The sequence below is a fragment of the Vicia villosa genome, linkage group LG1 (assembly GCF_029867415.1).
Source record: "Vicia villosa cultivar HV-30 ecotype Madison, WI linkage group LG1, Vvil1.0, whole genome shotgun sequence".
Classification (NCBI taxonomy): Eukaryota; Viridiplantae; Streptophyta; class Magnoliopsida; order Fabales; family Fabaceae; genus Vicia; species Vicia villosa.
The window spans coordinates 31,530,542-31,557,706 of NC_081180.1; the positions used below are offsets into that span (position 1 = coordinate 31,530,542).

Below are 27,165 nucleotides of genomic sequence, written 5' to 3' on the forward strand. Positions count from 1 at the left end.
TTGCCTCGTTAAAAACCTTACCAGGAAAACCCAATGGGACAAAACCATGGTGAAGGAAAAAAGAGTGCAAAACATATGTATTTCTCCCCCTCATGCAGACATTTACATGTGAGACGATATTCTTTGTAGTTGTTTCTTAAAATGTCTTCTTCGAAGTGACTTCATGTAGTGGTAATAGTAATGCGGGATTTGATGAAGTTGTTTCCATGAGTTGTTTCATAGATCTCCATGAAATGGTTGTACCATCACATGTAAACAAATAGCCTGTTTCTGATCTACTATTGTGAGAATCTGACAAGTAACCAGCATCTCTAAGATAACGAAGTATATGTTTGACTCCATTCAAATGTCTTCGTGTAGGTGAATAATTGTATCTTGGTAATAGATTGACCACAAACGATATATCAAGACGTGTATAATTAGCAAGGTACATTAGTGCTCCAATTGCACTAAGATATGGTACTTCAGGACCAAACAATTTTTGTAATCATTTTCTTGAGGCCTGAAAAGATCTTTCTCTACATCTAATGATATAACAATCATTGGAGTAGACAACGAATGAGATTTGTCCATATAGAAGTGTTTCAACACTTTTCTATATAATCTTCCTGGTGTACAAATATTCCATTGTCCAAATTCTCAATTTGTAAGGCTAGACATAATTTTTGTTTTTCCTAGGTCATTCATCTCAAACTCTTTCTTTAAGGAATTTATAGCTTTTGGAAGCTCTTCAGGAGTTCCAATAATATGTATCACATTCACATAGATAATTAGTATTGCAAATTATTTTCCACATCATTTTATGAAAATACAAGTACAAATTGAATTATTTGTATATTCATCATTTAGTAAATATTCACTGAGGCGATTATACCACATGCATCCAGATTCTTTCAACTCATACAGAGACTTGTTCAATTTGATGTAGTAATTTTCTCGAGATCCATAATTACGTGCCTCTGGTATATTGAACCCTTCAGGGAGTTTCAGGTAAATGTCACTATTAAGTGAACCATATAAATAAGATGTCATTACACCGATCATGTTCAAATTATGCCCTTCATGTGTTACAAGGCTAATTAATTATCAAAAATCGATTGAATCCACTACAGGTGAATATATCAAAATCAATCTTAGGTCTTTGTGAAAATCATTGAGCAATAAATCAAACTTTATATCATTCTTATTTTTCTTTTTCACAAAAACTCATTTATATCACATTAGTTTCACACCTTGAGGAGTTCGGACTACAGGTCCAAAAGTGAGTTACTTGTAAAGTAAGTTTAATTCTTCAATTGAATTTATTTATTTTGGCCAATTCTCACTTAGTCTACAATCTTTAATAGACTTTGACTCATGATCCTCGTTATCATTGATTACTTTTAGCGCTATATTGTATACAAAGACATTGTCAATATTGACTTTATTTGGTTATCTCAATTTCGGTTCCATTCCATTTCATCCATGACATAATTTATCGAGATCTCTTTATTTCATATTTCAAGTACTTGATTTGTTCTTCTAGAACTGAAAACTAAATTAGGTCAAAGTGTTCTTAGCATTTTCATATCCTCACTTTGGTCATCTTTAGTTTCTTTTCTTAGTAGATGACTTTTAACATTGAAACCGACTTTCATACTACGCTTCAGGCGCAACAACAACTCATTTGCAATATTATATTATTCAATAGGAGAATCCACTTTGAGTGCAGTATTATCAGCTGATAATTTATTTCATAAACTTTGCAAATGAATAATATTTTGAACTTTTGGTTCATATTGATTTGTACGAGGATCAATACAACAATTTATTTTAACTTGTTCATTTGAACTTCTTGTTCATGATTTCAGCTGTTCATTTTCCTCCCCCTAATATTGAGAAAATTAATTTATCCAGTGATAATCAGCCTACTGGGCTGCAATCAAGTATTTGATTATTTGCTCAAATTATATCCTAAAAATTGAGATTCATATTAATTATATTTTCCAATATTCTTTCATAACTCGTCTTAATGTATTATATTGGAGCAATTGGAATATACACAACACATCCAAATATTCACTTAGATGAGAAATATTAGAATAAATTAGGGAGGACTAAGATATAGTATCTTGTTGGCTTAATGCGAATAAATATCTTAATATCATACTTTAGATGTTTCAAATATATAATTTAGAATTGATGATCTCATGAGTATCAACCATATAATTAACTTTAGACGTCTAAAGAATGGATCTTCGGGTCCATTTTCTTTTTATGAACATATATTACATGATATTCAATATCAATTTTAATAATATATGTGATACTTATACAGGAATTTCTAAAAAATCCAGAAAACAAGATCTTAATCTAATTAGTTGAGAAAATAATTTCACAAACTTCTGGTTGTGAGTAGAGACATATGCATGATATTTTAGTCGATGAAACAATTAGTGTCATAAAATCGTAATTTCTCAAATTTTTATTTTCCTTTAGAAACACAAAAAAATTGACTGGATTGAAGAAACTTCTGGTTCTTCAATACAAATTATCCGCGTCATATTAAATCCGAGATGACCCAACCGGTTTTACCAACGACACATTTAAGTGTAATTTGTAAACTACAGGTTTACAATGACATGTGCTTCAATTGTACTAATATAAGTGTAGTACAAGCCCGGGAAAAAAAAACGGTAGCTTTTCTATTACCCATTTTCTGTCCAAATTGTGTTGTGTAATACAAAGATATTCGATACCTCCAATATAAGTCAAAACCAATATAATAGTATTTCATTATTAAACACTTTAATCAAATACATTCATATCGATTAAGAAAAATAATTCTTTAAGTAATTCTCTTGAGATATCTTAACATTAGTTTAAGAGAGGTTTTTTTTTTTGTATAGTTCTTCACGAACTCAATCACAATCACAATTTTTTTATAGTTCTTCAGAAACTCAATCACATTTTGTAGTTCTTCAGGAACTTAATCACAAATCGTTTACTAATAAAAATAATAATATTTATAATCCTTATGGGATGCACGTTATTCATGCAATTCTTCAGGAATGCATGAAAATTACAATTATATTGTTGTTTTCTTAAAAATTGAACAATCATTCTTTAAGTAATCCTTCAGGGATGCTTCAAGAACTTATCGATGATAGACAACTTTAAAATATATAATTGTGTTAATTAAACAAAATTTCCAGTGAAATCTTATACAAAAAAATAATAGAATAGCATGCTAAAATTTAATCTATAAGATGAAGAAAAATCTTAAAAACTTACTCGAAAGAGAAGAAACATGATTATGCAAATTGATCATAAAATCGCTCACACGGTAGAGTTTCGTGCTGATAACGTGTTATGAAATTAACTAAAACAATAGAGAGATCAAAGAGAGGTAGAGAAGAAAGAGAGCAATATTATCTTATCTTATTTCAAGTGTGCTTTACATTGTAATATGGGTCTCTATTTATAGGACTCAAGGGAGGTAGAAAATCATACATATTAAACACATATTAATTATGGAATAGGAAGATGAAGAACTAGGAGATGGATGGACATCCACTAACATAAATATTCATAACAAAAACCAAATTTAAGACTTTGTTTATCATAATCTCCAAATCCAATGAACGATGAAGGATATGGCAAACCGCTCTCTCTAAACATGGAGCATATACTCCAAAAAGTTCAGCTTTAATGTTTAAATATTCAAACATTATTATCTCATTTCGTCGTGGTTAATTTGGTGCAGGCTTAAAAGTTACTAACACTTTATTTATTTATTTATTTGAATTTTTTATTATCCAAGTGTCAATATAATTTGATTTGATTTTCATGGTATCCACGGACCACGGCTAGTTTGCACCTAGTTTTGTGTATAAAATGTTATTTTACAAAAGTCAGGTTGTAAGATACATTATGCCACTTCTCTCATTTAAATTGAATTTTTTCTCTATGCAACCGGTTTAACATTTATTTAAGAAATCTAAATTCCTCACTATATACATGAATTAGCTTATAGGTGAGTGTTATACATTTCAGGTGGCGGATAGGTAATGGAGAAAAGGTGAGTGTTTGGAGTGACAATTGGTTGCCTCAGAATTTATTTAACATTACGGCTCCATTTGTGGAGTAAACATCATACTCAATCATTCAAATACTATCAAGTTAGGTATCTTAATCTCCCGATCAATATTAACTACTAAAATAAAACATTAAAAAGAGAAAACCAACACCTCATCATAAAAAAAATATCAACATTTAAAAAAGAAAATTTTAAAAAATAACATATTTATGTTATCTATTCAATAATAAAAAAATTAAAAAATAATGAAAATGAAAGAAAAGGAAAACGACGACACGTTTAGAAATCGCGAATGATCCAAGTCCAAGTGCGGAAGAGGCGGACGTGGGACCCGCACATAATAGACCCCACTCTTTTCTCCCTCGTTGTTTGTTCTTATCCCATTTCATTTCCATACTCACTCTTCACTCTTCCCCATTAACAAGTACCGCCACATGTCATTCATCACCAGGTCTTTTCCTCCTTCCTCTCTTCTCTCCCTGAATATCTCGCTCATCCAATTCTCTCTCCCTCTCTCTCCGTACACCTTTAACCTATCGTCACTCACTGAACCTCTTTCCATTTCTGTCATCACTCTACCAGAATAACGTTTCCGATCAAACTTCCTAAACCTAACCTAATCAAAGCAAGTGCATCTTTTGCTTTTATCTTCGTCTTTTTCCAAACAACAATCATTCCTTATTATTAAATTAAAACTAAAATATGTAAAGTTTCACTCTCTGTTTACGTTTCGAATAAGCTCAAAATAGAAATACAAATTCATCTTCATCATCGGAGTAATCGTTGAATTAGGGATATCCAACTGTTCAAAGTTCTTCTATTACTAAACGAACTTAATCATGGTGTTTTTCATTTTATTTTATTTAATTGATTTTACTTTTTGGTTACTATTTGACTAGCACTGTTTTATGGTGTTGTATTCTACTTCTTTGTTTGATCATAACTATGGGCTAGTTTTGTATGATTCTAGTTATTTATTTTTCCCCAAAGCTTCAACTGTTTTTAGGTTGACATATATTTGATTATTGCTTAATTAATTAATTAATTATTTTCTTGCTTCATGCAGTTGAATCCCTAGCTATATTGTTCTCAAATGAGAATTTGATTTTCCATGCATTAATAATCAAGGAACAGGATTGTAAGAAAGTTAAGTCATGGGTGGTATCTGTTCTAGGAAAAGACAAGTGATAGAAGATGATTTACGCAGGGGAGTATCTGGAAGGTACTGTAGAAGTGCAAGCACTAAATGGTTAGGGGCAAGAAGTTTACGTTCTAAGACTAATCATTGTCCTGGAGTGGGTACTTGTCCCTCTCTAATGGATTTATGCATAAATAAGATGCGCGAGGTGAATGTTTTGATTTGTTTTGTTTGTTTCTCTTTGTGGTTTTGTTTTGTTTTCATTCAGTAGTTGATCCATGTTATGACAGGATTTTCATAAATACGATTCGTTTTCAATTCTACCGAGAGACATAAGTCAGCAGATCTTCAATGAATTGGTGGATTCTCATTGTCTTAATGAAGCATCTCTCAACGCTTTTCGTGATTGTGCTCTTGAGGTACTTTGCGTGCAAGAGGGTTGGTGAAATTGCATGTTTTGGTTTGATTTAAGTACTTAACAAATATGTTGTGTTTTTTATGGCAGGATGTTTACTTGGGAGAATATTTTGGAGTGAATGATGATTGGATGGACGTTATTGCTTCACAAGGCTCATCTTTACTTGCCGTTGATGTTTCTGGCTCTAATGTGACAGACAATGGACTGCGATTCTTAAAGAATTGCTCAAATATTCAAGCATTGGCCCTCAATTACTGTGATCAATTTTCCGAACACGGGCTCAAACACCTCAATGGTAGGTAGAATTATTATTTTCTCTCGTTATCACTGTCTTTCTTTTTATGTAACAAAACAAACTATTATTAATATATTTTTTTTGATATCTTGTGAAGAAAATTGGAGAAAGTCATTCATGAATGTTAACCCACATTGGATGTTATGCATATTGAAGTTATTTTACATAAATAGATATGAGACATCAAGAGTTTTATTTGATTAACATAGTTAATCAAGGCAAATTTGTTTCATAGGTCTATCAAACTTGACTTCATTGAGTATCAGGAAGAGCTGTGCTGTCACACCTGATGGAATGCGAGCCTTTTCCAACTTAGTTAATTTGGAGAAGTTGGACCTTGAGAGGTGTTCGTATATTCATGGCGGATTTGTTCATTTTAAAGGTTCCTATTCTTGATATCTTGCTTAGTTATGTATAAGTAAACTTCCTTATGTATTTGACATTGTAAAAAACCAACCTCACATCTAGTAATTTGAAACAAAAGTATATTTTCTTTAACATATAGTTAGGCATGAGGCATGGTTGGTTAATTCGGCAGCCTGTCATGAACTTCTTCAGGCTAGACGGGTATTATTATTATTCCGTAAAACTTCATCTAAAAAATTTGTTTTCTTTCTTGCTCGACTCTTAAACCATTTGCACAATAGGTAATTGTTTTGCTGGTTGTTTGTTGTAAATGTGAAATGTGTCTTATGAGTTTGCCATATTCTTTGAATCAGCTGCATAATATATACTCTTATTTTTAAATTATTTTAGATGAATTATCATCATTATCTTTTAGTTAGTGTTGACAGCATCTAGTTGGTGGCACAGCCTATGCTTAATGGCAATAATACGTTTTACCTTCATTCAACGAAACTTTTTTATGTTACAAAAATGTTTAAGGAGAGGGAAGGGCTGAGGTCAGGGTATGCCAATTAATGATACAATTGAATTCAAATAAAGGACTTCCAATAAGAATCGATCTATAGGTCCGTGGATCAGAGGCTGTTTTATCTTGCCACTTGAGCCAACCCTTGATTAATTACTTCTACAAAATTTATTATCCAGATGTTATTAAATGCTTTCCTGCTTAGAGTTTGCTTTTAAAGAAACTTTGTTTTGGAATTACTGGTCTCGAATTAGTTCCTTTGTTTTTTTTTTAATACAGGTTTGAAAAAACTGGAGTCTCTTAATATTGGATGCTGTAAATGTATTACGGATTCAGACATGAAGGCTATCTCAGGTATTGGTTGTTTATTTGTTTATCACAGTAGTTGCATTTCTATCTCTTCTATCTGTATGTGCACGACACAATTTATATTTTCATGCTTTGTGATACGCTATGTAGACGTTTTTTCCTAATGAGGTGGATACAAAATGTTATTATGGTTGATACTCAATAACAATTTTTGTTGTTGAGATTATATCTGAACATCTGGTTACTTAATTAATAGCTTCTGAGATTACCTGATTTAATTCTTTCTCTTCGTACTTTTAGATGACAAATGCTAGGCCGTGGTTACAGTTTGAGTTGACTGTCAGTATGAAATGTTTCAGGTTTTATTAATTTAAAGGAGTTGCAAATTTCCAACAGCAATATTACTGATCTTGGGATTTCTTACTTAAGAGGTATTTCCGTAGTGTTTGTTATCCATTGCAAGTGTTACAACAAGACTATAGCTGCCACGTCTATTTTATGCACATCAGAACATATCTGGCTGTCAATTTGTTCGAATATAAAATGATATCTTGATAATATATTGGTTTCTTTTTTAAGATTAGTCGCTAATCTTAGAGTATCTTAGATTATCTCATTAAATTAATTTTCATATTTCTCTGTAACTTTCATGATTTTCCTATTTATTTAGGATTTAGATCAAGTTAGCATCAAGTTATTATCATATTTCTCAGTTACTTTTGTATCAAGTTAGCATATTGTTATTATCGTATTTCTCAGTTACTTTTCTATCATGTTAGCATCAAGTTATCATCAGTAACATTCAAAGTTCGTATTATTTCTCACTTCCTTTTATCTATAATCCATAACTTCCAAACAGCTAATGTTTACTCTTTAGTGAAAATTCATTATTCTCTTGCTATAATTAAAATGCAGTTTCGGTTTATTGAATTAGTTGTAAAAACAATTTGCTTGATACATTATTATTTATTACATTGCTTGGATATTCCTCTCTGATTTACAGGTATGCAGAAGCTTGCGACATTAAATGTTGAAGGATGCAATATCACTGCTGCATGTTTTGAGTATATTTCTGGTAATTAAATCCTCATTTTGTTCTGTCATTTTCATATCCATTGATTGTAGACATCAGCTCTATTTGTTCTGGACGATGTTTTTTAATGTTTGAACTTTCCTTCTAATTTGTTTTGAAAATTAATGATCTGAGCAGCTTGATTTGCAATCCAAGTAATGCTTAAATGGAAAAGACTATAATATCTGATATCCAAATATCATATTTGCTTATCACTGTTGTTCCAATGTCCAAAATTTCCTTGGTTAGTTCTTTAATCGCGCTTCCTTTCATGTACAGCCTTAGCTGCCCTGGCATGCTTAAATCTCAACAGGTGCGGTCTTTCTGATGATGGATTTGAGAATTTTTCTGGTAACTCAATATACAGTGACCGAATTTGAGGGCTTTTCATGCCCATGTGCATACTTCTTACTCTAAAGATGAATAAGCAACAACTTCTCAGGTTTACAACACATGTTCCCTTTCCTGCAGGTCTTACAAGCTTGAAGAGGTTAAGTCTTGCATTTAACAAGATTACAGACGCGTGCTTAGTTCATCTAAAAGGTTATTCATACTTCTACAACTCTTTTAAGAGCGGCTTTTTTCCACAAGCTGCTTCCCTATGTTGAGAAAATACATGATTTGTGTAGTCTGGATTTATCTCTTCAATTTTCACCGCTGCCTCCCAATTTTCAGATGCTAACTGCACATTTTTGATGGACCTTCCCATTTATATAATTGCTTTTCCTTTTGATAATTTGAAATTAACTTCTTCGTGACTTTCTTATTGACACTGATTTTGATAATCACTTTTCCTTTCTTTTTTATTAAACAATTTGGGGAAGAGGGAATATCTTATTCTCCTCCCATATTGCACTTACCTTCCCTTTTAGTCTTCAAATAATTGGTCTCTTATGTGTGCTGAGAATACCATTGGGAGAACAACTTGTTTCATACCCGACATTGGCTATCATCATGATTGAAACTTGTTTATTTTTCAAATTGTCTGCCAGATCTTTAATTGGCTTCTCTTTGACAGGTTTAAAGAATTTAGAGTATTTGAATCTGGATTCTTGCCTGATTGGCGATGAAGGGCTTGCGAATTTGACAGGTTTACTGCTAAATTTTACATTTTCCCTTTTGTAGATTTGAATGGCTGTTACATTGTTTAAAGCTTATATCAAATTGTTATACTTCTTTAATGTTCCTGCAAAAGCAAGGTTACAATAGATCTGAACGGGATCAACTTTTCCTTGGACCTTGCAATGCTAGGAGATTTTTAGCATCAAATTTTCTTTAGATCCGTGATTGGGGAATATGTGGAATTACACCTTGTCATTTTCAGCTGAACAGTGTTAACTTCATGATTCAACTTCTCATATTTTCTTGGTCAATTAATATTGGGATGGAATGGAACAAAGCCATGGAACTTAACATTAGTCAAATGATTTTGAATTGGATTTATAAAATTATCATGTTGTAAATTTAAAGAATTATTTGGTCTAGCACTTGTGCTTTGAATATTATTAATGATATGCATTGTCCGGTGGTTTTGATTTGTTCTATCATAATGTTCTCTTTGAGGGGGGAGGGCTCTGTTACTTCTGAATATCTCATGAGGTTTTAGGTGTCCAATATTTGGATTGGAAGTATTGCCTAGTATGAAATTTACAGCTATTTGTTCTTTCAGGCCTCACTCTCTTGAAAATCCTAGTGTTGTCTGACACTGAAGTTGGAAACGGCGGGCTTCGATCTTTATCAGGTTGATAGAAACAACCCTGTAGTTATGAAGCTCAATCTCTTGAAAATCCTCAGTATCTTTTAATTTAGCTTCCATGTTGTCAACTTCTAGTATGTAAATTGACATTGTGTATTGAAGCTCAATCTTGGAATGTGATAATCTATTGCTGTATGACATGTTGGACGATAAAATTCAGAATGTGATCGTTTTTGCTTATGTCCAGGGCTAAAAAAACTTGAAGATCTGAATCTGTCATTTACTTCAGTAACTGATAATGGCCTGAGAAGGCTCTCTGGACTGACAAGTCTTAAATCACTTAATCTGGATGCACGACAGATAACTGATGTTGGACTAGCAAATCTTACAAGTAAGCATTTCCTTGTGTATATTCAATCATATTATATATATCACCAGTGGCTTTCTTCCACGTGTATTCACTTGTTATACTTTTAAATCTGGTGCTCTTGTATGATGTATGAATGATTTTGTATATGTAAGAGGGTACTGCCCAGGTTTGAGAAAGTGGCATGAATAAAACATTAAACATGGTCCAACTTCTTTGACTATTTGTCATTTATTATTTTTCCTTTTATTTTTTTTTTATTTTTAAAAATATTTTAAAATCTAAAACTGCAGAATGCCACCATGCAAAATTTAAAATTGAGAGTTCTCATAATAGGTAGTTGTAAGATAGTTAGAAACCTAGCACATTTCTCTATCTTGTTTCTTTTGAATGATTTCATCTATGTGGACTGTTGAGTCATAATGCTTCTCACTTCTCTCATTTCCCTTCTTTACTTTCACATGCTCCATTTTTTTTCCGGGTGGATCATCCAATATACTCTGCTAATGACTGATTTTTTCCCCTATTATATGTGTTTTTCTTTTTTAGACAGAGTTGTTAATCCCGGATAGCGGAGCGGAGCGGCCGACCCCCGGGAATGGGAATAGTGGGAATAGCGGCATCCCGGATAGCGGGACAAATTTTTATATACTAATAATTATATAGAAAATTATAAAACACATCACTCATAAAATATTTATAAAATCTAATGTCAAACAAAGAGCCATGCTTAATAATTCAAAACATAAAGATTCAAAACATATAGATTCAAATTCAAACTTAGTACTATAATATGAAAATTCAAGCAAACATAAAAAATCATGTAGCATCATCAAAATATTCCTCAACATCTTCATCTTCATCTTCTTCTTCTTCTTCTTCTTCTTCAACATTTTCCTCCAATTCTTCATCTTCTTCAACATCTTCCTCCGATTCTTCATCTTCAACATCTTCTTCAACCTCTTCTACCACCACTTGTTGTGCAATTGTTGCTCTTGGTGCAATTGTTGCTCTTGGTGCAATTGTTGCTCTTGGTGGCCTTGATGTTTGTGGGCGTGCCATTGACCTCCTAGTGTAGATTAAAGGCTCATTAGCCCCACTAGCATCGGCAACTTGAGTCCAAGTTAAATCATGATTTGGATCAACCAATTCTTCACCAACATCTCCTACCTTTTCCATCTCTCCCACCAACCATTCGGTGTGGAAATTAATTTCGCTAAATTCCATAGGATCAATTTTATCTCGAATTTCAAACCTCTCTACCAAAGCTTGATTATACTTGATAAACACCAAGTCTTGCAATTTTTGATGTTCCAATTTATTTCTCTTCTTGGAATGAATCTAAAATACAATAATTTGAAGTATTAATTTAATAATACTTGCATGTACGATACTTTAATATCCTAGTATAAAATTAATACTCACATGCTCAAAGATGCTCCAGTTACGCTCACATCCGGAAGCACTGCAACCCAAACTCAACACTTTAATAGCCAACAATTGCAAATGCGGAGTTTCGGCTCCATAAGACTTCCACCACTCAGCTGCAAGTAATTGTAAAAAATCATTCTATATACATAACACAAAGTATATCACATGTAAAACTTCAAAAAATCATTCCATCTTACCTGGAGCTAATGTCGACCTTTGTCTCATTGCCGCTTTTATACCAAAGAGACCTGAAGCACTCCGATATTGTGCCAATTCTACTGAAATCAAATCCTCCACATCTTCACTTTCACTAAGTCTCTCAATGCACCTACGGAGGCCTTTTACCAATCTAGCATCGGACTCAATTTCTGGTTTAGAAAAATAATATTCAGGATTGAGATAGTGGCCTGCAGCATGTAGCGGATGATGAAGTTGACACTCCCATCTTTTATCAATGATTTCAAAAACATCTTTATACTTGCTTGAATTTAAATTGAAAGCTTTTTCAATCGATTCCTTCGCTACCCCCATTGCGGCATATATGTATCCCATTGCGGGTTTCCTTTCATTGTCAACCATTCTTAACACATCTACAAGAGGCGCCATGCACTTAAGAGTGTAGAGAACATCACTCCAAAATGATACATTAAGAATAGTAGTAGCTGCCCTTTTTCCTTTAGGATCTTTGGCACACTTGGAACTTGTCCATTCTTCACAAAGGAACATCTCTCTAAGCTTTCCTCTTAGTTCTTGCATTCTTTGTAGACAAAGGAAATGGGTAGCAAACCTTGTCACTCCTTGTTTAACCAATTCAACATTGCCAGTAGTCTTTCTCATTAAATTCAAAGCAAAAGTATGGTTATAAATGTAGCCCACAACCTTAATCCCTTTTTGTATAACATTTTTCACCTTTGGAATTTTGCCTATGTCTTCTAACATAAGGTCTATACAATGGGCAGCACATGGAGTCCAAAACAAGTGTTTCCTCCCTTCACACAATATTTTACCCGCCGCTACATAGTTGCTTCCATTATCGGTGATCAATTGGACAACATTTTTTTCACCCATTTCCTCAACAAATGTGTCCAACAACTCGGCTAGCTTTTCACCCGTCTTTGCATAGTCGGAAGCATCCACACTCTTCACAAACATGGTCCCCGTCGAGCAATTGACCAAGAAATTGATCAATGTTCTACCTTTTCTATCCGTCCAACCATCCGACATAATTGAACAACCGTATTTGTTTCTTTGCACCTCTTGGTTCTTCAACAAACCTTTCGTATATTCCAACTCATTTTTAAGAAGTGGAACCCTAAGTTCATGATAACTTGGCGGCTTCAAATGAGGACCATAGCTCCCAACGGCTTCCAACATCAACTTAAAAGCTCTTGCATTTGCTACATTAAAAGCAACTCCACACGTATAAAAAAAGCGAGCAACATATTGGATAGTTCTTGCCCTCGCTTCTTTATCACAAGCATCATTGATACTTGTGTCCTTAGCCTTCTTATACACCAAATCTAATGGCCCTTTAGTCCTCTTGATGGCTATTGAAGAGGTCTCATTCTCGGCAATCCTCTTTCCGGTTCTAATCCTACTTATTTCCTCGATATCAAGGGTATCATCCGCATCTATTTGCACCGCAATTTCTTGTATTCCTTTCTTAATTTTCTCTTTCTCAAAAATGTCGGCACGTAATATAGCCTTAACATCCTCCGGTGTTTTCAAACAAGGAATTACATCGCCTTGAATTCCTGCTTGATGCCTTTTTGCTCTACTTATTCCTCCACTACTTGTCATGTTACAGAAATCACATGTGACCTTCTTCCGATTATTCAAATCCTTCAAACCATTATATTTCCATCCTATGTCTTTACTATTGGTTGGTTTGAATATTGCAGCACACGAAGCAACCGACGTAGAAGAATTTGGTGTTGAGGAAGACGCTGCCATATTGTTCTATCGACAAAAAACAGTGACATATACATTTAATAAAACAGTGGAGAAAAAGAATTAACAAAAAGAAGTAAAATAAAAGAAAACAGTGGGAAGAAAAGAAAAGAACGGTGGCTGGAAGTAAAATAGTGTAAAAGAAAAGAAAAGTGAAACGATGAGAAGAGTGAAGTTACCGTGAGAGGACGGTGGCTGGAAGCAGAACGGTGGCTGGTGGTGGCTGAACGGTGGCTGGCGGCGGAAGCGATGAGAAGAGTGAAACGATGAGAACGATGAGAAGAGTGAAACGATGAGAAGAGTGAAGTTTCGGTGGCTACTGGCTAGGGCAGAGTGAAACGAGAGTGAAATGAGATTATCGTGACTGAACTTTGAGGGAAGGATTAAAACGAGGGTAAAAAAGTAATTTTACCCAGAAAAAAATTAAAAAAAAAAGGAAAGGATCCGGATCCGCTCCGCCCGGGAACGATCCGCGATCCGCGATCCGGTTTCCCGGCTGTAGCGCCCGCTACCGCATGTCCGCAACCGCTCCATGTTTCGCGCGCGGGGGGGGGGCCGTTCCGCTCCGGAGCGCCGCTATAGCGGCCATAGCGGCCGGGAATGACATCTCTGTTTTTAGATAATCATTTTTAGAAGTCTAAAACTTTCTAAGTAACCACTTTTTCAGATATTTAACCACTTTCTAAATAACCACTTTGGTTTAGATATTTAATTGCAACGTGTTCTTAAATTTAGACTCAATCCTGCTTGAAATAAATAAGTTTTATCCAAACTAAACAGACTCTGAGCTGACCAGGACCATGTCCCTTTTATGAGGTGCATGCTAAACCATTATATTGTTTTTCATCAATTTTTTACTATTTAAACGGCCAAATTAATTTGTGTGAGCCGGAACTACTTTTATTTCTTTTAGCACTCAGGAGCTTCAAATGTTCTGATTGACTCTTTTCTTGTATAGGTCTAAGTGGATTGATAACTTTGGATCTCTTTGGAGCACGTATCACTGACTCTGGAACTACATATTTAAGATGTATGTATACCAACTTCAGACTATTGTTGATTTCCTTTGTTCATTTGATTTGCTTCGTTCTTTAAAATACCTGATTATAATTTGTGTCTCTATAATCAGTTATGAAATTGCTATAATTGTTCAAAGAGAATAAATAATCATAGATAATGTTTACTCTTCTGTTCTTTATTATATATACATTTTCTATGATAAATTTAAAACTGCTGAACTGCACAAACAAATTTTTGTTACTACCCGACAAGCCACATCTTTTTTACTTTTGAATTGAATGCATTCGTGTTTCTTTTCATTGTACCAATCTATACAGGAGAAATAAATGGTTTAATGACCCTATATAAAAACAAAAATAAATTGAGGTAGTACTACTTGAAAACCTCATTTAAGGACCAGCCAACTTTTTCATATATATCATATACAATGAACACTAATTGAAGTAACTGGAACACAAGGGTCTACATAATCTTTTTAGTAAAGTTATCTTGGTGGCTTATATATTATTATTATTATTATTTTTTTTTTTTTGGTATCATGCAGCATTCAAGAACCTGCAATCCCTTGAGATATGTGGTGGATTTTTAACTGATGCAGGCGTGAAAAATATTAGAGAAATTGTCTCCCTTACACAGCTAAACCTTTCCCAGAATTGCAAATTGACAGATAAAACTCTGGAGTTAATCTCTGGTATTTTCTGCACGTCTTCATTACTGCATATCTCCTTTGCATTCTCTTTTCAATAATAATGATCTAAATGACTTGGCATATGTAATATCGACATAAAACTTTAATTTGAACGTGTAGTCAACTATCTGTTGCACCTTCCGAATTCAAGTTAACTGTGAATTAAGCACCTAACGAAATGAGGGTGCAGCTGACAGTGGTATACTAATGCTACATGTTCACTTGTCAGAAGATATAAACCCATTGATTATACATGAGCAACTAAGTCTTACAAAATCAGAATTAAATCAAAGAAAAGGAAAATTAGATGGAGAATATCAATTTTTTGCTTTGCTTTCTGATTCCTTCCTTGCTCTGTAGTTTGAATAGGGAGGTTTTGTTCTTCTTTCCTTAACACATTCGTATATTCATATCTGAATACAGGAATGACTGCACTGAAGTCGCTAAATGTTTCAAATTCTCGTGTAACAAACCAAGGACTGCAATATCTGAAGCTTTTAAAGAATTTACGCACTCTTTCCTTGGAGTCTTGCAAGGTCAATGCAGCTGAAATTAAGAAGCTCCATTCAACTGATCTTCCGAATTTGATAAGCTTTCGGCCAGAGTAGACAAAGTGGTCGAAAGGATTCCATTCTCTGCATGGTGATACAAAGTTCTCTGTACATATTTATTGCTACTCATTTGGATAATCATAAAATAATATCAGTTGAAGATGAAAGGAGAATTCTAAAAAATGTTATTAACAGTATTAGGCATGCGGGTGTAATTATGCTTTGTTTTGCATGTCTGGTAATAATTGTACATATATCTTTTTTTTCCCCTCTGTTTTCTCTCTGCATTATGTAATAATATAACATTCTCATGTATGTAAGTAAAAATGTTTGTAGCAGAGACAAAGTTTATGCATGAGTAATTTTCTTTTGCTGGATAATTTAGTTTTCTCAATTTTGCAGATCCACATTCTAATGATTGCTTAATGAGAGCTGTTTTTATCTCCCACCATTGCTTGGAAACTTATCAGTCTTTTGAATACAAACAAAACCATGTTTTTGATCAGATTAAAGTATACGATTCATACCGCATTATGGAAGACAATCATTAATGAAAAGATAATGAACAGTCTTGAAGAAGAGATATGGAAAAATGAAGGCTACACAATAAAGCGGGGGTTGATTTAGTTGTTTGTTTTGTGCAACGGGTTGATTTAGATCTATAATCCGTTGAAAATCAAATCCGACCGAATATAACTAATAGGTTCAATTACAAAATAATATAATGTGTTAAATGACATTGAAAATGTTAGCCCCTAATAATGATCTTTTAATAATAAGATAATAACTCTTTTTGGCTATTCCAAGATTTTGATATTTTATTTAGATAAAAATATGTATGTGTGAATTTTATAAAAAAAGAAGAAGCCATCTTTATGATTTAGCCAAAAAATATTAAACTGATTAAATTCATTCGATTTATCCGTCAAATCGATTTAATCGAATTTGCCAAAATAAAAATTTAATTGATTGAAATTGAACCTTTAAAATTCGGATTTAAACTTTAAATTCGATATTAATTTAAACTTGACCTCAGATGACTCTATTTGTTTGATTATTTTATTAAATCACTCTGTCATACATTCCAAATTGAATAAAACAAAAATTGAGAAATTGAATGAATTTTATTATATTCTATATTCCATTCATTATTTACAATTCTAAATTGAATGAAACAAAAATTGAAAAATTGAATGAAATAGAATGAATTTTATTATATTCCATTCATTATTTATGAATTCAAATTTGATTAGTTACCATTTAATTCCATCCATACCACCAATTGTTTGCATATTCCATCCATTATTTCCGAACTGAAATTTGATTAGTTACCATTTAATTCCATCCATACCAGTACTACCAATTGAGAAGCTTGTAAGGAAAACCATGTTAGCATTTCTAAAAACAAATAGTCATTGGCATTGGGCCTCATGAAAGAATTTGAAGAGAAGATAAGGTGTAATGGATCATTATTAAGATTAAGGTACTTTGACAAGAGCTTTGACTTTTGGGTCAAACTCAACCCAAAATTATTAAGATTAAGGGATTGAATTTTGGACCAAAATCATCTTTAGACTACTTTGGGGTTTTCTTCTTATTTTCAATATTATCTCATTACAAGCTGCAAAATTGGAAACACTTGAATTTGAACATTGGAAATGGAGGGAAAGTCCACATTAATTGCTTTAATCATAAGTTGAAATGGAGGGAAAGTCCTCATTAATTGCTTGAATCATAAGTTACCATAAGTATGTTCAAAGTACATCTAAGTTTGAAATTATAAGGTTCATGTAGGGGTGGGCACCGGTTCGATTCGAATTCGGGCCCAAAATCCAGAACCGAACCAACCCACGGGTGAGTTGTCTAGGCCCAATTTCCGACCGCTGGGATCCTAAAAGTCTAGCTGTAGCATTCATATCTTCAAACATCAGGTTCCAAACAGCTCGCTGCCATACACCATGCAATGCTGCCACAATTCAAGGCATCATGTTCCAAACAACTTCATGCCATACACCAAGTAATGCTGCCACAATTCCATGTTCCAAACAACTTCATGTTCCAAAAAGCTGCCTGCTGCACACAACCATAACAGAAAAGTAACCAAAAAACCAGCTATGCATATTACAAAACCAAAAGAAAACTTACAAATAAACCAAATACACAAAGTCAGCATAACTTAAACCTTGTAACACTAACCCACATACACCAATTTAAATCATAATACAAAGCCAATACATTCCAACAGTCCAATTGTTGCCCTCATACACAATCAGTCATATATACACATTCAATAAAACAATATGAAACCTGTACATCGTGAACAATACACATCAATACTCAAACTTAGCACATTAACTCCATACCTTAACTGCTTGCTAACTGGACAGCACAACGTCAACCTTCACAGATAAACATCGGCTCAGTTCTTAACTCCCACCCAAGCTAATCCAGTCCGCAGCCCTGTTAAAGAGATGGAAAAGCCAAAAACCAGTCGGAATTAGTCTCTAACTAAATCGAAATTCCAGGCTCCACATCGACATCAAGTCAAACACACATCTACCAAACACTTGCAGCATATTGTATACTAAAGCCATAGAATTACAGAAGGAGAGTATTAGTCAAGTGCAAAGCAAAAAAAGGCATAACAGAAAACTGAAAATCTAACTAACTCTATAACAAGTCAGTAACTAACTTATAACAACTAACAGCTTTGTAACTAACTTCTGAAACCTAGTACTACACAAAACCATAACTAACCTCCAACTGCCAAATGACATAACCACCCATCTCTAACTGCATAAAAGAATCGTGTAACTACCCCTCCATTCATAACTAACTTCCTCAATCCCTTCAACCTGTATATAATATCTTCTCCCCCCAATCTACAAGCTCCTCCACCATTTTTGTTCACTCACCCCATTTCTTCACCCTTCTCCATCATTCAATCTTCTCCAATTCACTCTCTCTGAATTCTTCATCTTCAACCTTCTCTCATTCTCTGCAAATCACCACCTTTCTTCAGCCTCTCAACTCCACTGAACCACTCACACTCGTCTTCACTTCTGCAACTTCCTCCATTGACACAATCTCCAAAATCTTCATCTCAGTTCTTCATCAATCACAAGAATCGAATTCCACCGCTCACTCTTCAGTAAATCTTTAAGACACATCGTAACACGATTCAACAATCTCAATTAACTTTGGTTCGTCTCTGCATCAAATTGATAGTTTATAGTTTTGCAGATATTCGATCTTCAACGTCATCATCATTGCAAATTCGAAAAGAAAGAGAAGAGTGAAGCTTAGTTCAAGAAGGGACGTTACCTGACATCGAAGCTTATTCTCGACTTTCTGCTCGGAATCTCCCCTTCGATCTATAATTTCTCTGCAAATCCAGGTAAGCAACTTCCTTTGCTTTATGACTCCTCTTCGCTGTACGAATCAGTTGCGTGTGTCGAAATTGTTGAGCTTGTGTATAGAAGGCGAATTGAAGGGATGCGCCGTTCACGATAGAGAGATCCGTTTGAGAGTTCATTGGTGTGGAGTGCTAACCTAATTTCCCCTTTCTTTCAATTTTAGTTAACACTAGGATTAACATTAAAATTAATGATTAATTAGGGTTATGTGAGTTAATCGTGATTAGTTGGATGATTAGGTTTAATGGAGCATTAATTTGATACATTGAATCAATATCTGTTAACAAGAATCACCAGAATCTGATGGATCGATCCAAAACTCTTGAGCCCAACGCATTCATAGTCGCACCCCCCTAAGGCCCAGGCACACCACTTTTGAAATCTGAACAAATTTTCATTGGGCCGAATTGCTGAGTATACCCTCCTATCTGGCCCAATGCCACTCCTTGTGGCAATAAAAATCTAATTTGCAAAAACTTGATGGGCCGATTTCCTGGGCCTGTGTCATTGCTGTACACACCACCATTTTAATTTTATCTTTTTAGAACCAATAATTTCCTTACTTTCTAGACTTTTTTAGGATCTTCTTTTAGTCTTTTAATTGGTAGTTTTCTTTCATAATAAACCGCATAAAATCACTAATTTTCTTTTAGACTTTAATACAATTTTGACATAGAAAATATACAAAATAGATAGGAACGGTGTGGTTATTTATATCGTGATTATTAAATTTGATTTTTCTTTTTTTTTGTGACTAATTTTTCTTGTTTGCAAGATTTGAGCCATGGAGAATTTTGAAATCATTTTGATGGCCCGCAAAGATCAAACATTTCCTTGCGGTCTATGCTGACTCCACAGTTATGGAACAGATTGATTCCTTATGTAGAGCAAACAAACTCAAATGTAATCATTCTCCCTCCATATATTATTATGAAACAAGGTGCAATTCTTGTAATTAACGGTTTTAATTCTTGATATTTGTTAGATAGGAAGTGCTATGAGATTCATACAGCAATGAGTTATCTGGAAAACTGGGTTGACATTGATACAGTGGCGGTTGATGTTCGTTTGGCTGAAGAGAATGAATGCCAATTTCTAGGTTTTATTAACGCTCAACCTCGTGAGATTTATGTCTATGGTAAATAGTTCGATGCAATCTCTCTTTTGAGACAATATCTATCTTTTAACTGAGTAATTTTTGTATCTAATACAGTTCTATTTTAATATGTCTAGTGACCTACCATGATTCAAACGATGCCACGATTCAGGCCTGTGTTAAAAAAGTCAGAGAGTTTATTCATGGGAGTGCAACAGTTTCCACTATACCCTGGGGTACTGATGCAATAGATTTCGAAGTGGAATTACCTGGAACCGTTTCAGTTGAGTTACCAGTTCCTTTGTCCACAGATCTCGCACTGGTGTCCGCTGATCAGAATCTAGAATTACCTGTGTCAACGGATCTCAAACTTGGATTAGCAGGCACTGTATCCTCCGAGCTGAACGTTGAATTACCTAGATCAACTGAGTCCACTGATCAGAATCTTGAATCACCTGTGTGCACAGATCTTAAACTTGCATTACCTGGGTGTTCCTCCAACGATGATAGGAGTAAGAGAAGAAAATTAAGTAGGGGATAAGACAGGTAAATTTAAAAATATTAAATTTAAAGTGTTTGAGGTTATAGAGAAATTTAGTTTTTGAGCTATGTTTTGTATTTTTGTTGTTGCAGATTATATGCTGAGGAACAGCTCAAACGTTTGACGAAGTTTGATTTGTTTAGGTCTATTTTCTTAAGCATTTTGTACAGTAAATGTAGTTGTCTAAACTAGTTGAATATGGTGTTAGTAAATTTGGTCATTGGATTGGATTTTACATATCATAAATCCGATATTGATTTCGAAAACTGAAATCATATTGACAGAGTTATCCATGGTTGAACATAAATACTGTTTTTCTAAAAAATGATTTTTCATTTTCTTACTCTGAGTGTGTATATAGCATTTACAAGCAGTATGTTAACTTGTAGGTAGGTTGGAGGAATGTTGCAAATATGGTCTTCAAATAAATTATCCTAGTTATTAAAATGTTAAAAACGGGGACTTTTGATAAAAACTGTATTTAATCACTTTCAGGATTAATCAATTTATTATCCGCCTCATTATACTAACTCACCAAACAAACAATTCTTTGCACAGACAAGTTTCACAACTGATGTAAAAGAAAAAAAAACAAAAAATATTAATAGAAAATTAATCAGACAATCATAATTAACGGGGAGTCCGATTTTAGAGATAACACTGGGCACATGTAAATAACATAACTCTCAAAACTGAGCAATATATGTTTTCGAAACAATATATAGAAACATGACATTCAGTTTATAGAAACATGATTATTGTACAATGAGGAGTTTTTAATGGTAAGCAAGTTCCCTTGTTTCAAACGCCTAACAATGGTGTAAGCAAATTAAATGAATTGAAACGTAATTAACTACAAAACTCATCATAAAATTCTTCCATTTACACCACTACAAAACTCATCATAAAATTATTTTTCACAATACTCATTGAAAAAATAATAAATTATTATCAAAAAATATTGGAAATTTACTCACATATTGAAACAAATCACCTCAAATTTCTGTAGTTATTAAATCTTCTAAACTTCACAAAAGTTTTTCTATAATAATAATCTGATGATAGTATTTATACTTTTGTGATACTAGTGTAATGCCACTCTTTGTTTTAAATACAAATAATATGCAAACAAAGTATAATAATAAAAAAAATTATTTATTTTTAAAAAATATAATCAATACAACATGCCAATTTTTATTTTTAAAATCAACCTATGTGTAGAAAGAAAAGAAATTCTAATTAAGATATCATATCTATTTGCTTAGTATAAATTTAAGATTGTCATGATGACAATCTACAATATAAGAAAGGTCAATGGTATGGAAAATACCAATCTGCCCCTTTGCTTTCTGAGTGAGCCACGTGGCTGCCTTATTTGCTTTCCTTTACTACTTACTTTGCCTATGGTACGTCTTACAACATTTCATTTTCTCTGCTTTTTTGAATCTTTGCTTTTTTGAACAAACCCAAAACTGTTCCCATTTCTATCTTTCTTGAAAACCTAAATATACTGTTTCCTCTACTCAACAAGTCTTTTCATTTCATTACCTCAAATATCAAACAACTCTCTTTCCTATCTTAGTCTGCCATCTTTCTTATTTCTCTAACCTATCTTCATTTTCCACCTTCCTCCGTCCTCAATCTCTGCGTCTTCCGTTTTGAACGCTCCTGCTCTACATGGCTCAACCGATGGAGAATATGACGTGCAGATGAATATGATGTTGATGGTGACGATGAACACGTTGCTGATGATATCGTGATGTTGATGGTTTGTTTTCTCAACCTATGGAATTTGTGACTTCTTTGTTGTTTATTAACAGGACTATTTTTTTTCAGATCCAACGCTTCCATGGTAGGGTTTTGATTTCTTTTCCTGTGGTGGTCGGAGTTGAATCGCATACGACGAAGAAGACACCGATTCTCCTCAGATTTTAAAGGTTTTATTTTTACTTTATTGTTTTACATTCATTTTAAAATCTCCATATCCTTCAGTTTTACCCTTTTCAGATCTGTAACCGTTCAATCGCAACAATCCAGAGCGATTCGTTGTACCGAACCTTTTCAGATCCCCTTTTCATATTGTCACTACTATCCATATCATTGGTAAGTTTTTGTTACTATGCTTTTATTGAATGTGTCTGATTGTATGGTTACCGTGATGTGCGTTAGATATGCGATGTTCGGTATCACGGTGGTCGATCTGCGGTGGCAACAACGTGTTTCCGTCAGTGACTGTGGTGGTGGTAAGATTCGGAATGAGTTCTGTCTGAATTTTTTAGTTTAGGTTTTGTTATTAACTTACCCTCCCTTAAACCCTAATTTTAGGTTGATTTAATAATGTTTTGTATAAGTAAACGATATTTGTTCTGCAAAATTTGTAATGAGTTATTTTGTTTCAGGGATTTATGGTGCCATGGCTGTTGCGGGGAGTTTTATATGTTTGATTACCAGAATTAACTCTGTTGGAGGTTTTCATCTTTTAATAGATGTTGTTCTTTAAGAACTTGGATATGTCGTTCCTCCAATTATTTACAAGTTTGTTTCGATTTAGAATCGAGTTTTGGTTTCTATAACACCGGTTTGTCATTTTAAATTTATTTAAAAGTCTGATCACTAATAGCAGATTGATAGACAGTGATTGAAGGATTTGCTATTGAGGAATGTTTGTTGATAAAATTTTACATTGCAGGTTCAAGCTTTTTTGCTGCTTTTGAGAGGACGCGATACGCCGGCAGGCATGGCTACTGATGAACTTCCATTTAATCAAACTTATAGAGTAAAACACATAATGACTTTTCAGTTTTTTCTTCGTTCTTCTCCACACTAATTAGTCTATGATGAATTTGGCTTTAACTTGCTCTAAACTCTATCACTACTACAATAATCATATATGATTGGAGAATGGCTTTTCTTATGATTGATATATATCACATTCAGTGTTAATATTTTGTTTGTGTTGATGCAACCATTTAAAGATATGATAGAAGGAATGAGAATGGATCTAAAGAAATCAAGATGCAAAACCTTTGATGAATTATATCTCTACTGTTGCTAGAACGGTTGGTTTAATGAGTGTTCCAGTCACGGGAATCTCAACGCATTCGTAAGCCACAACTGAGAGTGTATACAATGCTGCCTTGGCTTTAGGAATTGCAAATCAGCTAACCAACCGACTCAGATATGTCGGAGAGGAGTAAGTTCAGAACTATCAATGTTTATGTTCAATTCATATCATAAATTTAAGAAAAAAAGTAAATACTTAAAGACTGTGAAGTTTGATATGTATACAAAATAGAGTACTTTAAATCAATACGTAAGTCGTACCGTGATATTGGATCTCTATTGGCTTAACCAAATCGCGCAACTGCCGCTCAAGGAGTTTGACAAGATAAGTGACTATATTTTCTTGCATACAATATTTTCTCGCTTTGGAACTGTATCATCGTGAGTAATAATGAACAATTGACTTGGGTAGTTCAGACTGTGACTATTACTACTCTTGAATCCGACTTTTGGTATTTATTGAATTCTCTCATATGAATGTTTAATCTCTTTTTAGGTGACTTGATGCATATGGGACTGTTTTGATGTTGCAGGAACCAGTTTTTTGGAGGACAACATTGTGTAACTGAATCGGTTTTGAATTGCAGTACAATTTGTTTAACTGCTTCTTTGTATAAGCAGAAAAGCCCATTATGCTTAGATGCTAATATTGGTCAAGGGGGTACAATGCATGGAAGATGTGTGGCCTTGACAAATCAAAATTGAATTTTATAGGGTTCATATATCTCCATTCCCTGCAATTTTTATAGGATTTGAGTTTATTTAATAAAAGTTGTTAGTTATTCTAAAGGTTAGTAGTTATAGTTAGGTTGTTAATAGTTAATAATTACTTATAGAAAGATATTAAAACTGTTACAGGGTTATTGTTCTGTTAGGATATACCACAATGCAGTGTGTGTTTGTATGCAAATATATGTGTGTATGGTTCGCTTGGATATGTATAACTGAAAAGTGTTTGTGATAGTTTTAATGTGAACTGATTGTTTAAGGTCTATTGGTTTTTTCTGTTAGTTGTAATGTGTTTGTGATTTTTTTATTGTGAATTGGATCTTATTTGAGTTTATATGTATGTGATGTGCATGTAAGCTTTATTGTTTCAATATCCACTGTGAGCAATGCTAAAGGTACCGCGGTGTCGAGGAATGTAAAAGGTAAGCTTTATTGTTTCAATGTCCACTGTGAGCAATGCTAAAGGTAAGCTTTAATATAGATAAAGCCATTGAAATTGTTTTAATGTCCACTGTGAGCAATGCTAAAGGTAAGCTTTAATGTCTTCCATGCCATTACACTTTGTAGTTACTGTCTAAACATCTTTTCTATTGAAAGTATCCAAAAGGATAAAAGGCTATTATTATTATAATCCCATGGCTCCTATTTATGCTATTGTTTCATTTTTAGCTTTGATGTATAGTTACTTGAATATATTTATTAGTAGCTGGAATATTGTGCATGATGAAATTAAAGGAAGGGAAATTCATCACTCCTTTCCTATGACACTTTTTTCAGGTATGGCTTGCTTTTTTTTGGTGAATGACATAAGTTTAAGAGCATGCAGAAAAGGGAGAAGACAAATGAAGAGAAAATGTTTAAAAGGAAGGGGATATATTTTGTTGCAGCACAATTGGTTGCAGTTGCTATTTTTCTCACACTTATGATGTCATTTGATTTTGCTGAAGTGGAGCTAGAAAATGTTGATGGAGGGGATGAATAATGATCCACTGATTTGCTTATCTTCTTCTCAATTACAAAGCCAAGTCTGATTAAAACAAATTTCTCATACTTTTTTTTTACTATGTGGAGAAAATTAACATTCTTTAAATAGTATGCTGCTTGAGTTATAAGTAAGGAACCATATATTGAGTGAATCTTTGGGTTTGGTGGCTTAAACAAGTTTAGTAAAAGAGTTTTAATTGTCTTTTTCTTAAGATAATAAGATTAAGGTATATACTTTTTTTGCTTATTGTAAATGAATAGTTACACTTTGAAATTGGATAGAGGTGCACATGATTTTTGCTTATTCTCAAAGTCATTTGAGTTTGGAAGGACTTTTTGTTAGAATTAGTGTGATTATATTTTGTAGAAATCTTGCCCTTTGATAATTTCAAAAGTGTGGTGAGGATTGAGATGGATTGTGAGTGAAATTGGTTAGAGTTTGATTTTGTTTGTAATTGTAATTTGGACGTTTGAATCAAAATGAAATTTCAATTGTGATTTTTAAAATGTTGAAATTGAAAATGTTGTTATACTGTATTGGTGTAAAACGTGATCTGATGTAAATGTGGTCCTGAGGAATTATGACTTCGTGGCTTAAAAATCAAATGGCTCCAACTTGGCTTAAGTTGGACTTGAGAATATCGCTTCACATGGTTTAAAAATGCTCTAAACAAGGGTCACATACTTGAAATTGGAAAAGGCTTGAAATAGTTTAAAAATGCTTGGAATTTGCTTAAGACTTAAAAAAAAGTTATTACTTACAAATAAGTTGGAAACAAAAACAAATTAATTTGACAATGATTATTGAGTTAAAAATATAAAAAAAAATCTAAATTTGGCCAAATAAATGAAATAAAAGCAAATTGACCATAAGATTAAATTTGACTTAGACTTTAACTTATTTTTTATTTTTTGAATAAAAATAAAATGATGCATGAAAATTAATTTAAAATATGAGGACCAAAATATCATGGTTGATTTTTCTATACATTCACAGGTACCAGACATTTTTTTTTATACATTCAATTATTATTTTTTCACGGGTACCAGATATTTTTCTATTCATTCAATTATTATTCTTTCACGGGTACCAGACATTTTTTAAACATTCAATTATTATTTTTTTACGGGAACCAGACATTTTTCTAAACATTCTATATTATTTTTTCACAGGTACCAAATTTTTTTCTATGCATTCAATTATTTTTTTCACAGGTACCAAACATTTTTCTATACATTCAATTATTATTTTTTCACGGGTACCAGATTTTTTTTCTATATATTCAATTATTATATTTTTACAGGTATCCAATATTTTTCTAATAAAAAATATACATTTGAAACAAATGCGCGTCCCGTAACAGAACCCGTGCGAACGCACGGGTTTGTTACTAGTTTAGACAAAAGTCTTAGTCTTTTCTTATGTGTCATTCTTATATAGTCTCATGCTTA

General features: G+C 33.3%; 2 protein-coding genes and 2 long non-coding RNA genes across 7 annotated transcripts; 2 read left to right on the forward strand and 2 right to left on the reverse strand.

The window, feature by feature from the left end:
* Positions 1-4,380: 4,380 nt before the first annotated feature.
* On the forward strand, positions 4,381-16,264 carry LOC131633077 (uncharacterized). Of its 4 annotated transcripts, none has more exons than XM_058903806.1 (16): positions 4,381-4,529; positions 5,145-5,424; positions 5,507-5,635; positions 5,722-5,929; positions 6,165-6,311; positions 7,080-7,154; positions 7,469-7,540; positions 8,113-8,184; positions 8,461-8,532; positions 8,653-8,724; positions 9,200-9,271; positions 9,851-9,922; positions 10,125-10,268; positions 14,584-14,655; positions 15,190-15,336; positions 15,757-16,264. In XM_058903806.1, exons 2-16 carry the CDS (start codon positions 5,233-5,235, stop codon positions 15,939-15,941), a joined length of 1,731 nt encoding a protein of 576 aa, XP_058759789.1. In that variant the 5' UTR covers positions 4,381-4,529; positions 5,145-5,232; the 3' UTR covers positions 15,942-16,264. The 4 variants fall into 4 exon arrangements, with proteins under 4 accessions (XP_058759789.1, XP_058759780.1, XP_058759773.1 ...); XM_058903797.1 differs by having other exon boundaries at positions 4,467-4,782; XM_058903790.1 differs by having other exon boundaries at positions 4,467-4,703.
* Positions 10,957-14,231, reverse strand: LOC131633068 (uncharacterized). Its single transcript, XM_058903780.1, has 3 exons — positions 11,873-14,231; positions 11,670-11,788; positions 10,957-11,585 (listed from the first exon to the last, which is right to left on the reverse strand). Exons 1-3 carry the CDS (start codon positions 13,626-13,628, stop codon positions 11,064-11,066), a joined length of 2,397 nt encoding a protein of 798 aa, XP_058759763.1. The 5' UTR covers positions 13,629-14,231; the 3' UTR covers positions 10,957-11,063.
* A 1,249-nt stretch (positions 16,265-17,513) lies between the features above and the next one.
* LOC131603843 (uncharacterized) lies at positions 17,514-19,566 on the reverse strand. Its single transcript, XR_009284532.1, has 4 exons — positions 19,209-19,566; positions 18,642-19,095; positions 18,248-18,344; positions 17,514-17,954 (listed from the first exon to the last, which is right to left on the reverse strand). It is a non-coding gene; the product is annotated as an uncharacterized LOC131603843 (long non-coding RNA).
* A 2,821-nt stretch (positions 19,567-22,387) lies between these two features.
* On the forward strand, positions 22,388-25,827 carry LOC131603849 (uncharacterized). Its single transcript, XR_009284535.1, has 3 exons — positions 22,388-22,705; positions 22,774-23,180; positions 23,337-25,827. It is a non-coding gene; the product is annotated as an uncharacterized LOC131603849 (long non-coding RNA).
* The last annotated feature ends 1,338 nt before the right edge of the window (positions 25,828-27,165 follow it).

Excerpts from the sequence above, each read along its gene's own strand:
- LOC131633068 (XM_058903780.1), bottom strand. The coding sequence starts at position 13,628 with ATGGCAGCGTCTTCCTCAACACCAAATTCTTCTACGTCGGTTGCTTCG. Across the intron at positions 11,789-11,872 it reads AAGGTCGACATTAGCTCCAG|CTGAGTGGTGGAAGTCTTAT; the intron begins GTAAGATGGAAT and ends AATTACTTGCAG. Across the intron at positions 11,586-11,669 it reads ACTGGAGCATCTTTGAGCAT|ATTCATTCCAAGAAGAGAAA; the intron begins GTGAGTATTAAT and ends ATTGTATTTTAG.
- LOC131633077 (XM_058903806.1), top strand. The coding sequence starts at position 5,233 with ATGGGTGGTATCTGTTCTAGGAAAAGACAAGTGATAGAAGATGATTTA. Across the intron at positions 5,930-6,164 it reads CGGGCTCAAACACCTCAATG|GTCTATCAAACTTGACTTCA; the intron begins GTAGGTAGAATT and ends TTTGTTTCATAG. Across the intron at positions 6,312-7,079 it reads CGGATTTGTTCATTTTAAAG|GTTTGAAAAAACTGGAGTCT; the intron begins GTTCCTATTCTT and ends TTTTTAATACAG.